General features: G+C 32.5%; 2 protein-coding genes across 3 annotated transcripts in view; both read left to right on the top strand.

The window, feature by feature from the left end:
- LOC125845036 (E3 ubiquitin-protein ligase BRE1-like 1) overlaps nt 1-15,277 on the top strand; it is a 187,823-nt gene that overhangs the window by 156,013 nt on the left and 16,533 nt on the right. The window lies entirely within an intron of this gene.
- LOC125845037 (uncharacterized) lies at nt 6,472-12,737 on the top strand. Its single transcript, XM_049524432.1, has 3 exons — nt 6,472-6,781; nt 7,895-8,404; nt 12,243-12,737. Exons 1-3 carry the CDS (start codon nt 6,539-6,541, stop codon nt 12,441-12,443), a joined length of 954 nt encoding a protein of 317 aa, XP_049380389.1. The 5' UTR covers nt 6,472-6,538; the 3' UTR covers nt 12,444-12,737.

Below are 15,277 nucleotides of genomic sequence, written 5' to 3'. Positions count from 1 at the left end.
GACGAAATTATATTATTACTCTTAGTCGATTGTTCATCATCTTCATCAGTAACCATATAATCACGTTCATGCTCATTGAATATTTCATCACTATTTTAATTTTCATGCAAAAAAAAATATGTAATACGACACAAGCAACTACTATTTTCACTTACATGTCTAATTCATAATTGTTCATGCCCTGTCGTTATAAGTACAATCTATTTTAAAAATTGTTCTTTTTTCTCAATTTTATCATTTAAATTATAACTCGAACTGTTTCGGATGAGGTAGTAACAAATTATTCCTATAGATATATATTATTAGGAAATAATAAATTATGGGTATTTTTTATAAAATATAAAAGTTTTGGATAATTTTTAAATATTTTAAAGTTCCCAAAAACTAGTTTTACCGTTTGGCCATAGATTTTCCAAATAATATTTGGGGGGGAATTTGACAAATAGTGTTTGTTCATACAATTTGCCATTATTTGGCAAATATTTTTGGCAAATATCCCAAATTTCCAAATATTAGTTTTTTCTAGTATTTGGGCCAAATCTCATTATTTGGGATCTTTTGAAAATTTAAATTTTACACTTAACTTTTATCTTTTACAAAAACACCCTCTATAGTAGTTGTTTGCGTTGTATTACATAATTTTTTACGTGAACACCAAAGTAGTGATGAAATACGAAAGTGATGATATGGTTGTTGATGAAAATGATAAACAATCAGCACAGGGTAACAAAGTCATGTGTTTTGTCTACTTCATGATGTATGGAATGATGCTTGTTGCACTCACTCCAAACTACCACATTGCTCTNATAACTCAAACTTTTTCGGATGAGGTAGTAACAAATTATTCCTATAGATATATATTAGTAGGAAATAATAAATTATGAGTATTTTTTATAAAATATAAAAGTTTTGGATAATTTTTAAATATTTTAAAGTTCCGAAAAACTAGTTTTACCGTTTGGCCATAGATTTCCCAAATAATATTTGGTGAAAAATTTGATAAATAGTGTTTGTCCATACAATTTGTCATTATTTGGCAAATATCCCAAATTTCCAAATATTAATTTTTTCTAGTATTTGGGCCAAATCTCATTATTTGGGATCTTTTGAAAATTGAAATTTTACACTTAACTTTTATCTTTTACAAAAACACCCTCTATAGTAGTTGTTTGCGTTGTATTACATAATTTTTTACGTGAACACCAAAGTAGTGATGAAATACGAAAGTGATGATATGGTTGTTGATGAAAATGATAAACAATCAGCACAGGATAACAAAGTCATGTGTTTTGTCTACTTCACGATGTATGGAATGATGCTTGTTGCACTCACTCCAAACTACCACATTGCTCTAGTGTCATCGACACTACTTGTTATTTGTTGCAACGAAGATCCAATTAACTTATAATACAAACTTATGGTTAGTTTTGATAGTTTTTAAAGCTTATGGGTATAAATCATATTTTTCTAAAAAAGTGAAATATATTTCCTAAATACTATGGCCAAGCACATGGTGAAATTTCACCCAAATTTTCACCCAAATAATATTTGCCAAGAATATTTGGAAATCTATGGTCAAACGCTAGCTTAGTATTTGGAAACTTGGGATTCTTGGCAAAAAAAATTGCCAAGTTATGAGGCCAAACGCCAATGGCCAAAATTTTCCCAAATATTCCTAAATAAAACTTGGGGCCAAACGGGTCCTTAAATTTTAAAAATCGTTTTTTTAAGAAACATGTATCTCAAAAAATTAGAGGTGGGTGTTCTATTCCTTGGTTCAATATTATCAAATTTCAATTAATTTTTTAGTTTTTGATTTTGAAAAAGTGTGCATTGAATATTAAACCAAACTAATTCAATTTTAAAAAAAGATTTTTTTTAAAAATAAAATATAAACTACTATATATGATCTCGAGAGGGGGACATGAGTTCACGTAAACTAGAAAACCTTCTAGATATGACATATTAATTGATGTATAATTTAGGTCTTGATAATTGATTTAGTTAATAAGTAATTGATGCTCGGGATAAAATAGAAAATAGCAACTATGTTTTCTTAATATGTCAAAAGTAGTGTGTAAAAATATATTTTTTAAAATAATAGACAAAAAAATGAAGGGAATAATAAATAAATAAGGAGAAAACTGTATTCATAAATCACATTCATTTCTCATTTGTTTTCAATACTTTCTCTTTTAGGAACTAGAAGTTTTTCAACACTATATGTAAAAAAATGTGGGACGAGACTTTTTTTTGTCTTATTTGGAATTTATATAGAGCTTAAGAAAATAAAGAAGTCTTTTGAATTTTATGATTTTAGATTAAAAATACATTTAATGTACCAAAATGTTCATGTGGTTTCAAACATGGTAAAAAATTAAAGGCTTAAGTCATCCACGGCCACTTAAAGTTGTCCGCATAATTCATTTGAACACCTCAACTAAGACTTGTACCTATTGAACACCTCTACCACGTTGAATTGATACCTATTTGACATTTTTTTTTACAATCAGCCAAAAATTTGAAGTGTGAGATTCACTCGCAGTGACGTGGCACAATGACAAATTAAACTTTGACATGTCATTTAGTTTCAAAAAAATTATTTAAAAATATCTTATAAAAAGCATTTTAAGGTAAAAAATAATATAAAAACAAAAATCAACCCTATCTACCCATAACCCCTTTCCGGCTGAACTAGTCCACCGAAACACCATTGCCCGATAACAAGTGGCAAGTATCTTCCCCATATTTCTCTCATCAACACCATAGCTGCTACCTACCCTCTTCCTTTTATTCCCATTTGGCAATTTTTTTATCAATACCATAGCTGCCATTTCTCCGATCGCACTCTCTTCTTCATACATCATTTAAGATTTGTTGATATTTTTTTGTTCTGTGGATTCTTTAGGATTTGAATTCTTTAACAATTTCAAAGAAAATATATTTAGATTTGTATTAGTCTTGTCGGAAAAAATGGATGCTCACCTGATTTTTTTGACTCAATCTTATTATTATTATTATTATTATTATTATTATTATTATTATTATTATTATTATTATTATTATTATTATTATATTTCCTTTTGTAGCTTTAACTCTCTTGAATTTTTCTACAATTTATAAGGTTAGATTTTTTTTTAATTTTTGTATCAATTAACTCTCTTTTGAATTTTTCGATTTTGACGGTCATTTGTTTAATGGACACTTTTAATATTAAGATAAAGACGACGATATTGGTGATGACAGATGATAGTAGAAAGGAAAAATAAAGATGAATGCAGAGATGGGTGTGGCAGAGACGTTGGCTAAAGGATTTAGCCGGTGAGGAAAATGCAAAAGACTAAGGTGGTTTGGAATTGGGGAAGAAGATACTGTTGGGAATATTTTTTTCATGCTCAGACTTTTGCTCCACTTTTTAAATGTTGACATGTAATTTTTTTATTGGCTTGTAAGTAAATTGTATTGGTTTCACGCGCTTCTAAGGCGTGTACTACACCTATGATGCCACATCATTAAAAAGTATGTAATAGGTACATGTTTTGAACAAGAGAGGTGTTCAATAGGTACACCCCTTAATTGAGGTGTCTAAATGAAATACGATGACAACTTTAAGTGGCTATGGATGACTTAAGCCAAAATTAAAATTAAGGAGTTGAGAAAAAGGGAAAGATGCATGGTTTTATAAATAAACTAATTAAAAGTAGAGGTGTATCCAAGATNAAAATAAAGAAGTCTTTTGAATTTTGTGATTTTAGATTAAAAATATATTTAATGTACCAAAATGTTCATGTGGTTTCAAACATGGTAAAAAATTAAAATTAAGGAGTTGAGAAAAAGGGAAAGATGCATGGTTTTATAAATAAACTAATTAAAAGTAGAGGTGTATCCATGATTTTGACATGATGGGTGCACGCACTATTACGAAAAGGTGAATCTAAGATATAAATTTGATTGATTTGACATTTTAGGTTCTTATCACTAAAAATCATTAAATTTATAAAATTATAGGTCCAAAATTAATTATTATCTATTCAAATAGTAGTGTGTGTATATATATATATATATGAAAATCACGTTCTTCTAAGAACCGTACTAATAAAAGAAAGAAAGAAATTAGTAATACGAGAAAAAAACTCTCTCTGAAGAAAGCCCTACGCCGTTGACGTCAAACCCTAAAAGGTCACCAACTCCGTGGCAATGGCCACCAACCCACCAGGTCAGGAGCCAATTAAACATGTGAGTTCACTAGAACCACCATTAAGAATTATGCAGACACTTTACGACCACCCTCAATCAATAAGAAACCCATACCAATAAAAGTTATCACTTATCTCCACGGGGAACCTAGAGTGATTTAAGAAGAAGAGAAAGTTGAGCAGATGATTCAAAATGAAAAATTGTTGTATACAGTTATTGAGAAATTCTCTTATGAATGGATAGACATCTAAGAACTACGAAGGTTAATCCTTAAACAATGTGAGTTGAAAGGGGAATGCAATATAAGGCTGTTGAGCAATAGGCATATTTTGATTAGAACGACAAATCTGGAGGATTATGTGAACCTATTGTCAAAGCCAACCTTCTACATAGCACACAGGAATTGGAATTACCCCATGAGAACTTTTAAGTGAGAACCTTTATTTGATCCGGAGGAAGAAACATCGACTGCAATTGCTTGGATATCTTTTCTATCTCTACCATCAAATCTTTGGAAATGAGTCAATTTTCTCACCGACGGCAGCGGTGGGAAAATCGCTACAAGTAGATCTAGCCACGAGGAACCAAATGAGACCTAGTTATGCACGGGTGAAAGTCGATTTGGATCTGTTGCAATTCTTAGACGTAAATCTCTTGCTCAATTTTGTAAAGCTTTTGGTTGATTTTCTTTTGATCTTGTCTGAAATTCTTTCCAAGTGAGTGATTATCCACTCTTATAATGTGTTATTGTTTGTTTTCTTTACCTTTTCATTTATATTTTGTCATATTTTTCGTCTAGAGTTTCGCAATTTTTTTTTTACTAGAATTTCGCCATAGTTTAGAGTTTTTACTTACTGAATGTATTATTGTGAACTTGTTCATCTTATGAATGCATGAGAATTAGGTTTTCTAGTAATTAGTTCAAAAAATTAGGTTTTTTTTTTAGTCCAGGGGTACTTGAAACGGATTATAATTTAGATGTAAACTACATAAAAAGCTTCAAGTTCGAGGGGGGAGGATAATTGCCTATAATTAAAGGAGAAAACATATTAATAAGAGTGGAGGGATTTCAACTCTCTCACCACAAATCATATTAATAAAAAATAGATAAAAATTAATATAATTTAAAGTTTATTTATCATTATATTCAATAAAATGTAGTAAAAAAGAGAACGTAATATTTTAATTAAGATAGGTGTTTAGTTTCTTAAGGAAATACGTTTGTTTGCTATTAAAAAGACTTGATTTTGTTCTTATAATTATTGTAACTAAGATATTAATAGTATTTAATTTATCATTTTATATGCTATCATGTATAAAATAATAACATAATCCCGCTCAACTGTTTGGTTCAGATCCTTGGTCAAATCTCAGGGTCGGATTTTGGAACAGTTATCGGGATCTTGTCCTAGTTTGGATGTTGGGGTCGGGTCCTAAATCAATTATCGGAGTTGATTTTCGAATAAAAAATTAGTTTCCTAAATAGTATTTTTTAGTCTCAAGCTAAAAATAAAAGATATTTTCTGAAAAATATTTTTCATTCACCAACCAAACATTAAAAAATATTTTCTAGAAAATATTTTCTACCCACCAACCAAACATGAGAAAATAAGTTAGAAATCCACTTGTTTTCCAACATAACACTTTCCATGAAAAACATTTTCCTTCATACCAAACACACCCTTTGTTTGAACGGTTGTTATGTATTATTTCATAATGTATTGTACTATATTATATTGTGTTGTATTGCATTCTATCGTACTGTATTATTTAAATGAACACAATGTTTGAATAAATTGTATCGTTCTCCATCGTTACATAATGTCACACATTCATAATTTGAATGATAAACCTACGAGAAAAGTAAGGTACCAAGTAGATCTACTATGAAAAAGTACGATAAAATATAAAACATAATTATTAAATAATAAATAAAGACAAAATGAGAAGAAAGTATTAAGATAATGACGTGATCACACTAAATCAATCGTTACATAAAATGGGACCTTTTCATCGTTACATAACAACAAATTTAAACAATACGATGTAGTAGAATTTAAATAACAATCTGTCAATCATAATAAACATCATATTTAAACTAACAATATAATACGAACCGTGTTACGCCCGAAATATACACATACAAGTAAATTCATATATAAATACAAAAATTAAACTTGTAGAAACTTCTTGAATTTGTAACTTAAAAAAAATATTCCCAATCCAAATATTGTCCAAATCATGTAAACAAGGATACTATTTACTCTAATTTCATTCCCTTTCTCCTCTTTGCCAAGGATTTAGAAGCTAACGAGAGACTGAATCTCTATCTTTGAAAAAAATGGCAGCTTCGGCTCCTCTTTCTCACACTTTCTGCACACTTCGATTCCCTTCTTCTTCTTCTTCTAAAGCAGCAAGAACCTCAATTCATCCTTTTGCTCAATGCACCCATCACAATTTCTCTCTCAACAAACAATGTGAAACCACTAAATTTGCTCTATCTAGATGGAATCCAATAATAGTGAACCATACCAGACGTTCCTCGGCGAAAACCTGCCTCTCATTCCAAGACTCTGCTCCGGAAGTAATTTCTCTTTCTCAAAATCTTCTAATTGTTTTATTGCAATTTTATGGTTTTGGGGTAATTGGTTTCCATGGGAAGATTTATATTCATATTTTGTTAACTATTTGTAGTCTTAGTGTGAATTCAAGGTCAAGTATGGGAAATTAGCAAGTTTCATCACCTCCTTTTGTATGGCTGAAAACAGTTTTAAGACTTTTTTTTTCTTTTGTTGTGGAGACACATAGTTTGTCCCATTGTAATGTTTTTGATATAGTAGAGATTAAGTTATCTTTTATTGGTAGATTAGTCCTAGAGCCAAGTTCTTTATAAAGTGTTGGTAACTGTTAATTTTAAGGTTGGTGTTTTCCTTGTGTGTGCTGATTTCCTAAGCAGGTGTGTAATGATGTAAATATTCTTATGACATGACCTAAAAATTGTGGTTAGGTGTGTGTATAAAGTGGGAAAATTAATAGGAAGGAGGAACGTTAGGTTGACAGTGTTTCTGAGCAAACTGCGTTTTGAAATGGTTGATTTATTGATATATTGATTTGGGAAATTGTAGAAGGCGAGCTGGTTATTGAGTAGAGGACACAGATCGTAGGAGGACTAATGCAAAGTAGAGTGCAAATAGCTCGTTTTGTAGTTGTTGACTAGAAGATCAGTGTTTTACTTGTGAGTCCTTCTGCGAAGTACTTGCTGGTCCTTGGATTTGTTGCTTATGGATTTTAATTGTGTTTAATGGTGGGTAAATGCTGGTTATGTTGTTTTAAATCCTTTTATTTTCCCATGTAAATATAATCAATAAAATACAAAGAAGCACTTCCTGTCACTTTTGAAGTATCTGCATGAAAGAATTTCGACAAAATTTTCACTCTAGCATTAGTTGCCTCATATAAGTATGATATGTACTTCTTACTTACAAGGACTATAGGTTGGAATTTGGAGATTCTAAATTGGTTTTGTAGATAGCTTTTAGAAGAGATGCATTCAGTATAGCTTTATTCACATTTATTAATATGTACTTTTATATGGTCGATATCCCCTTAGTTACCTAATTTAACTCCGTCATCAATGGATTTTGCTTGTCGTAATATTACTGCAGTGAACTGATGATGACACAATAATTTATTGTAGGCAAGTGATGACGAGGATAACCTCAGTGAATTGGAAATGTCAAAAGATGTAGCGGATGAGAAATATTCATCTAGATTGAAGCCCCTCATGCAAGTTTACAAGGAGGCCATCCTAGTCGGAGATGTAAAGCTTATTTCTGAAATTGAGGCGGTCATATCCTCAGTAGATAAGGAGAGAGATGACATGGCTCAAAAAGTATCTGCTTTATCAGCAGATATCAATTCTGGAAAGGAAAAATATATCCGTTTGCAAGCAGATTTTGATAATTATAGGAAAAGATCTGAGAATGAGAAATTAAGAATTAGGACCAATGCTCAAGGGGAAATAATTGAGAGCCTCTTGCCCATGGTTGATAACTTTGAGAGAGCTAAGCGACAGATCAAACTAGAAACTGAGATGGAAAAGAAAATTGATGCAAGCTACCAGGGAATATACAAACAATTCGTTGAGATAATGAGGAGTTTGCGCGTTGCTGTTGTTCCAACTGTTGGCAAGCCATTTGATCCCGCGGTAAGAAATTACTGATTCTCTGCTATCTCTTTTCTCCCTCTCTATGAAGTCATTTTTTGTCCCCTTTTGCGGGGAAGAAGCTGGTCTCTTTACTTTTGCTGTCATTACATTCTAAGGAAGCACAACCAGCAAATATACGGCTGTGGATCCATGTTGTACTCTAGTTTGTCATGGCCAGCACCACATGTCAAATATGCTGTCCCATTTTCTTTATATGTCCTAAATGTTAAAACCCATGTCACTCATTTGGCCAAATTGTGTCACCCTACTGCCGCCTATACGTCATTACTACCTATGCTTCTACTTTCCTCCGACGTTCAAAACTCAGTCTCACTAGAATAATTCGCTCCATCAAAATTATAAAAGAAACATGTTAGCACATTGAAATTGAATAAACTACGATTAAGTGGAATATGGATGTATAATTTATGGCTGCATTTAGCGCTGCATTTAGCCCAAGTAGCATGGATATGTACAAATTAGGAAAACAGTATGTGAAGCACAACATGGAAATTTGAATTTAGTTTATATGCATATAAACATGATATGAGGATAGGTTTTAAACTTATTAGAGAACTTCTAATATTTTATATATATGATGTTATGATATGTCTTAAATGAAGAAATGGGGATTCATATTAGCCGACTCCTACTTGTTTGAGAGGGAGGTGTAGTTGTTGTTGTTGCATATACATTTAAACATATATGTGTGTATTACATAAGTCTGCAAGCCCATGTGCATGTATAATCAACATCTCAAAATATAAATTTAGAAACTTCAAAGATAACATATAAAGGATAGTCCTTATTTTTATATGATGATATTCAGCAGCTTGCATGTATCTCAATTATTCCACAGAGTACCTATTATCTCCTATCTTCCCAAGTACCGAGTAACTCTGTCTATCAAAGCTTAGGCAGATGGATGAAACTACTTAGTATTTTTTTTGTCTCTATTGGGATTTGAACTCATGTCACCACGGTTTGCACTCACTCATTAACTACTAGGTCATATCTTTGGGTGCAAGGATACTCTATTAATTTCAAAAGTTATACTTCAAAAACTATATCAATTAACTGCACTTCAATCCCAAATTAGTTGAGATTGCTCATATAAGTCTTCTACATCCATTTCTCTATCAAGCGCCTTACGCACCAATACTAAATAATTCTCTTTAAAACATATTAGGATTCAGGAGTTCACCAAATCTTACACTTCAGCTTACACGGCCAATCTAAGTTGCTCGGACTCTTTACTTTCGATGCCGCACTCATGTTGGATTCTCCAAAAATACGCTATTTTTTGGAGATTCCGACACGCACTTGTTGACATTTTTGAAGAGTCCGAGCAACATAGATCCCAATTACTTGGTACATGCTGATTCTTTGTTTCTGTGTTTTATTTTTAGCTAAAGCGCATTAACATAACTTCATCATATGATTTTACCATGTGCTCTTTTAGTATCTTCAATCATCATAACAGACTGGTGCATCTGGAGGTCGATGTACCACATAGCAAACTTCATTAGCTATGAATCAAGATAATTCAGTGTCTCAAACAGCTGCTATTACGGCTCAGCTTCAGACAAGTTGCGGTCGGCTATGTGAATCCCTACTAACCATGTTTAACAACAAAAAATTAGAAGAAGTTTGTAATTAGTTCAAATCACTTAAGTAAATGTAAAACAGGGCATGGGTAGATAGTCTTAGTGTTGTCTTTTAAATCTGGAACCAGGTTATTGATTAGATTGAAACAAGAACAAATAACATAGAAAGACTGTCACTATAAAGACCTCTCAATTTAACTTCAAGGAGGGTAAAAGGCTGCATTCCTCAACTTTGGTGCTGAAAATTGTCTTGGGCTTCACGTTCAAATTTGGTCTCATGATCATTGATGCAATTACAGGATAATTAATGCAGGAATACTTTTTGCTTTATGAAAATTTGAATAATAATGTTATATAGAAAAGGTTTTATTAAGTATAAATCATCTGAAAGTTGTCCTCATTAAAAAAGAATTATCATTTCACTTCTTTCCATAAATTCCAAAGAAAAATGTTAACTTGACATGTTTGATTAACCCTTTAATAGATGTCTTATGTTTTGCATGTTTAAGGTTTATGATATGTTTGGTAAAGATTGTATGAGGATTGCTGATATTTGTTACCATTAGAGTCTTGCCATTTTAAAGATATCCCCTTTTGGGTGCTTCTAACCTTTAAAAAGGAAATAAGATGGGTTGAATTTAAAGTAAATATTGCTGTCAAATTTGGAAATTTTAACAGAAAAAAGAGGCTTTGTAATGCTGGAAATCATGACGAAGATATGAAGTTCAAAGAATTGAGAAATACTTTTTGAGTCATAAAATAGTGTTGTTTCTTCTCCTTGTACAAACTACAAAGCTTTACACTCTAGCATAGAATATGCATTCAAATCTCACATACACAGGTATTGTGATTTGTGACAGATGCCATAAATTATCTTACTTAAGTGGTAAGGTAAAAACCAAGAGATAAATAACTTTTTATTGAACTTTCACTTTTATCAAGTATGAAAGCGTGTACAGTCTTACCCTTTTACGTTGGAAACACAAAAAAAGGAAGTTGAAAAAGTAAGAGAGTTTTATTAGCATAAGGAATATTGTAACTGTAAAGGAAAATCCGAAAGTCAACCAAGAAACTTCGTAATAGCACTCCACAAACTATTAGCTTATGCTTTGTGGAGTAACTGGAGCTAGTGCTAACAGCAGCAAAATTTGAGCGTTAAACTTCTGTACATTACATTCAACTGCTGGTCAAATCAAAAGGGCAATTTGTTCTGTAATATTTATTTCAATGAAGTATTTAACTATCTTTTTCTAGATGCACTGAAGAGAGATACTATCATTTGTGGTTTACCATTCTTTCACATCGACAATTTCCGTTGCTTTTCATAATGCTTTGTTGGTATTTGATGAGCTAGCCTATTCAAAGTCGAACATGTCTAAGACCTTTTCTTTAATTAGAAGGACAAAATCAGAAAAAGGAAGAAGTGGGAAAATAGAGAGGGAGGGGAAAAGAGGAAGAAAGAAAACTATTGAGTGATTTTGTCGCAGATATAAGTAAGATGGAGCAGTTGTTTGCATTCAGTTAGGATAGACCTAAATCTAATATGTTATTATTAGTTTCTTATTCATTGCCTGACTTTGGTGCAATCAGAAAATATTTGATGATGACCTAATTGAACACTGGTTGACGGCAACAGTGAAAGCAACTATAGCAATATAATGTGTTGCATCCTGTAGTTTTTGCTGCAATGAGAAAATATTTGATGACTAGCTAATTGAACACGTGTTGATGGTGACAGTTAAAGCAATGTATAGATATTACGTGTTCAAATGCAGATTTGGCTGCAGAGACTATGCATTCTCTTATGGGTGTAACCTTGACTGTGACATCTACCTCATGCAATGCTTCCTCTACCTATATGTTTTGAAACATTCATTGACTTGGGATTTTTTTTTGTTCGGGTGGTGGGTGTGAATTTGCTGGTAGTGTTCATGTTACATACAGTCTTATCCAATGCAGGTCTAGCTATTACTAATCTTTAGTATCGGCTTTTTCTTGATACAGCTACACGAAGCTATTGCTCGTGAGGAATCTCAGGAATTTAGTGAGGGAATTGTAATTGAAGAATTTCGCCGTGGGTTTTTACTTGGAGACCGCCTTTTAAGGCCAGCTATGNTTTTTTTTGTTCGGGTGATGGGTGTGAATTTGCTGGTAGTTCATGTTACATACAGTCTTATCCAATGCAGGTCTAGCTATTACTAATCTTTAGCATCTGCTTTTTCTTGATACAGCTACATGAGGCTATTGCTCGTGAGGAATCTCAGGAATTTAGTGAGGGAATTGTAATTGAAGAATTTCGCCGTGGGTTTTTACTTGGAGACCGCCTTTTAAGGCCAGCTATGGTTAAGGTTTCATCAGGACCTGGTAAAAGGGTACCTTCTTCAGTCACGCAGAAATCTCCAGCAGCAACTGTCGGAGTTGATGAAAGCTAGTTCAATTTTACAGGGATACATTCAATTCTTTGAAGAGCAAAGACTACTTCCAGTCATATAAATAGATTTGAATTCTCATCAGTCTTGGCAATCCTCGGCGATAATGTACAATCAACTCTTTGTTCTTTGTGTCTATTGCACACTGAGAAATAGGGTGGGGGGTGGTGTTTCCTTTGAATGTTAAGAGATTCAATCCAGTTGTTGAAGCAAAATATGCTTGTTCTGCTGTTTGTCTAAAGGCTTGTGAACTCTCTTTTGCATTAATATGAAAAAACCATTTTGGGATCTTACTAATTTGGCAGTTAATCTATCTGAGGATTTACTGCGCATCATTCACTCCATACCTACCTTCCGCTCCACAACTAAGGGTGTGTTTCGTATGGAAATATATTTTTCAATTTTTTCATGTTCAGGCTAGTCAAAATTTTTGGTATACCTATTTTCCTAAATTCTTAAAATTGAGGGAAATAACTTTCATAATTGCATTCCATATTGACAATGTTTTTCCCACCTTCTAAAACACAACATCTTCACCCCACCCCCGTAGCTCCCATCCTCACCACACAACACCCTTAGACCTTTACCTCCCATAATTTTGTTTAGATTATGTAAGAAAATATTTTTTGCTTGCGCACTGAATATAAGAAAATAAGTAAGAAATTCACTTATTTTTCTAGAAAACATTTTCTAAGAGTGAAAAATATTTTCTATCGTATCGAACACACCCTAAATCACTCAATAGTGATCCATGCTCTCAACTTTCCCCAAATGTAGATGGATACTTTGAATGGATCTGGAAACTGCATGTTCCAAATAAAATTAAAAAAATTCATTTGGCTAACAAGTCACCAACGACTACCCATTGCTGCCTATCTAAACTATAAACACCCTCCATCCTTCTTCATTTTTTCTCATAATTTTCTAATTCTCTCACATTACAACAACATACCTTGCGTAGTTCATTCTAAAATGAGTCTAAGGAGGGTAAGATGTACGTAAATCATATCACTATCTTTTCGAGGTAGAAAGCTTATTTTTGATAGACCTTTGTCTCAAAATACAGATATTGAAGTAGAGTTGTAGAAAAATATGACAAGTAAGATATCAAGATATAAATAATAATAATAAACCATATAGAAACAACAAATACTAAATACTCTTTACAAATAGGGTTGCGAGGAGACGGGGTTAGCCCCTTCCCTCCCATCTAAAGTCCGACAACACTTGACCTACTAATCTTTAACCTTTTACCTTAATGACCAATGTATTTAGTAACTTTTTTTACCCCCTCTCTAAGAGCTCACACTTTTTTGCTTCATTGGTGACTCAAACTCACAACCTAATAATCGAAACCATTTGAGCAACCCTTCTTGTGTAATTTATAATTAGTTATCATATAATAGCAGCGCGACAATGACCAAATTTATAGTATTATAGTGGTTCGATAGTTACCAAGTTTGCTCTCAAGCCATTTCAAAAACCTAAATGAAACGACTAGAATTTGTAAAGAAGTTTTGCAATTGGCTAACATTAAATACGAATTTGTATCTTTCAAATTTCTTACATCCCATTACCAAGTCTATTATACGTTTATCATTTATTATACTACAAAGTCCTCGAGACTCTTTTTTGTAACCTTGCATTTACTATAAATAAATTGTTGTTAATGTCTAAGTGAAAATGAGACATTATTTTTCACAAGCATAAAGATCGTCTGCTTCTGTAAATTAGACATTGAAGCAAAAATGCAATATAAAGTAAGTGCTCTGAAAACATATGCAAAACCTTTATTCAAAATATAAGAATAGTAAATTAAAACCTAAAAATTGAAATAAAAAACATTCAAAAAGAAATTAAAGACAGGATAAAAATAATCGAATCCAAAGAGATTCACATTATTGTTATATTAATTCTACCTTCATTCATTTTGTATAACGCAAAGAACACAAAGTAAATTGTGTTACAAAGAGAATAACTTTTCCATTCCAAAACAAAATAAAATTTTCTGTAAAATGTGATGTAATAACTTTTATTGCCATTAACATTCACAATGGGTTATACAAATTAATTCTTCACTTTGAAACTCCTCTTTTGCAAATCCTATATAAGCATGACCTTTTGTGAACATTACAACACAACCAACAAAAGAAAAGAAAACATTTTCCTTCTTTCTTCTTATTCTTAGAATATTTTTTGAGCAATTGGTGGTTTTGGAAATCTCCAAACCTTAAGCCACGAGTGCACGTGTTTGAGAGTAATTGTGGAACCTTGAGGAGCGACCGGCTACAACGATTTGCACCGAAGTCAGGCGGTAATCGCTTTCAAGACAATGGCTTGCCACGACACAATGTTTGTAATAACCAGACTCTTCACAGATCTAAGCAAGCTTATGATGTACTTGAGCTATTAATTTATGATCTGATGAGGTGCACATGAGGAATGGCCAATTTCACAATCCAAATGTATTTTGAGAACCACCTTCCCTGGGAACCTTCAAAATCATCTCATCGACACATTAGTCATTTGATCAACTACTTGTACCCTAATTATTTTTGGATGTCGTTGAGACCCTAAATTCATGAGATTCCTCAGTGGTTCTTACTCCACAAGAGCAATTAGAGCCAGTGACTCGTCTAGAACTCTATCACAAATATGACCTTTTTCTCTTCTTTCTCTCTCTATAATCCATGACCACTACCTCAGGCAGTGGTGGAGCCACTCTAGTATGAGGGGGTCCGAACGCCCTTAGGCGGAAAATTATATAGTAAATGTCGAACCCCCTTCGGCTATTTCGTGTGTCTATTTTTTTAGATTTTGAATCCCTTACTGAAAAT

Source organism: Solanum stenotomum, chromosome 11 (assembly GCF_019186545.1).
Source record: "Solanum stenotomum isolate F172 chromosome 11, ASM1918654v1, whole genome shotgun sequence".
In the NCBI taxonomy this organism is placed as follows: Eukaryota; Viridiplantae; Streptophyta; class Magnoliopsida; order Solanales; family Solanaceae; genus Solanum; species Solanum stenotomum.
This window is presented reverse-complemented; position numbering and strand designations above follow the sequence as displayed.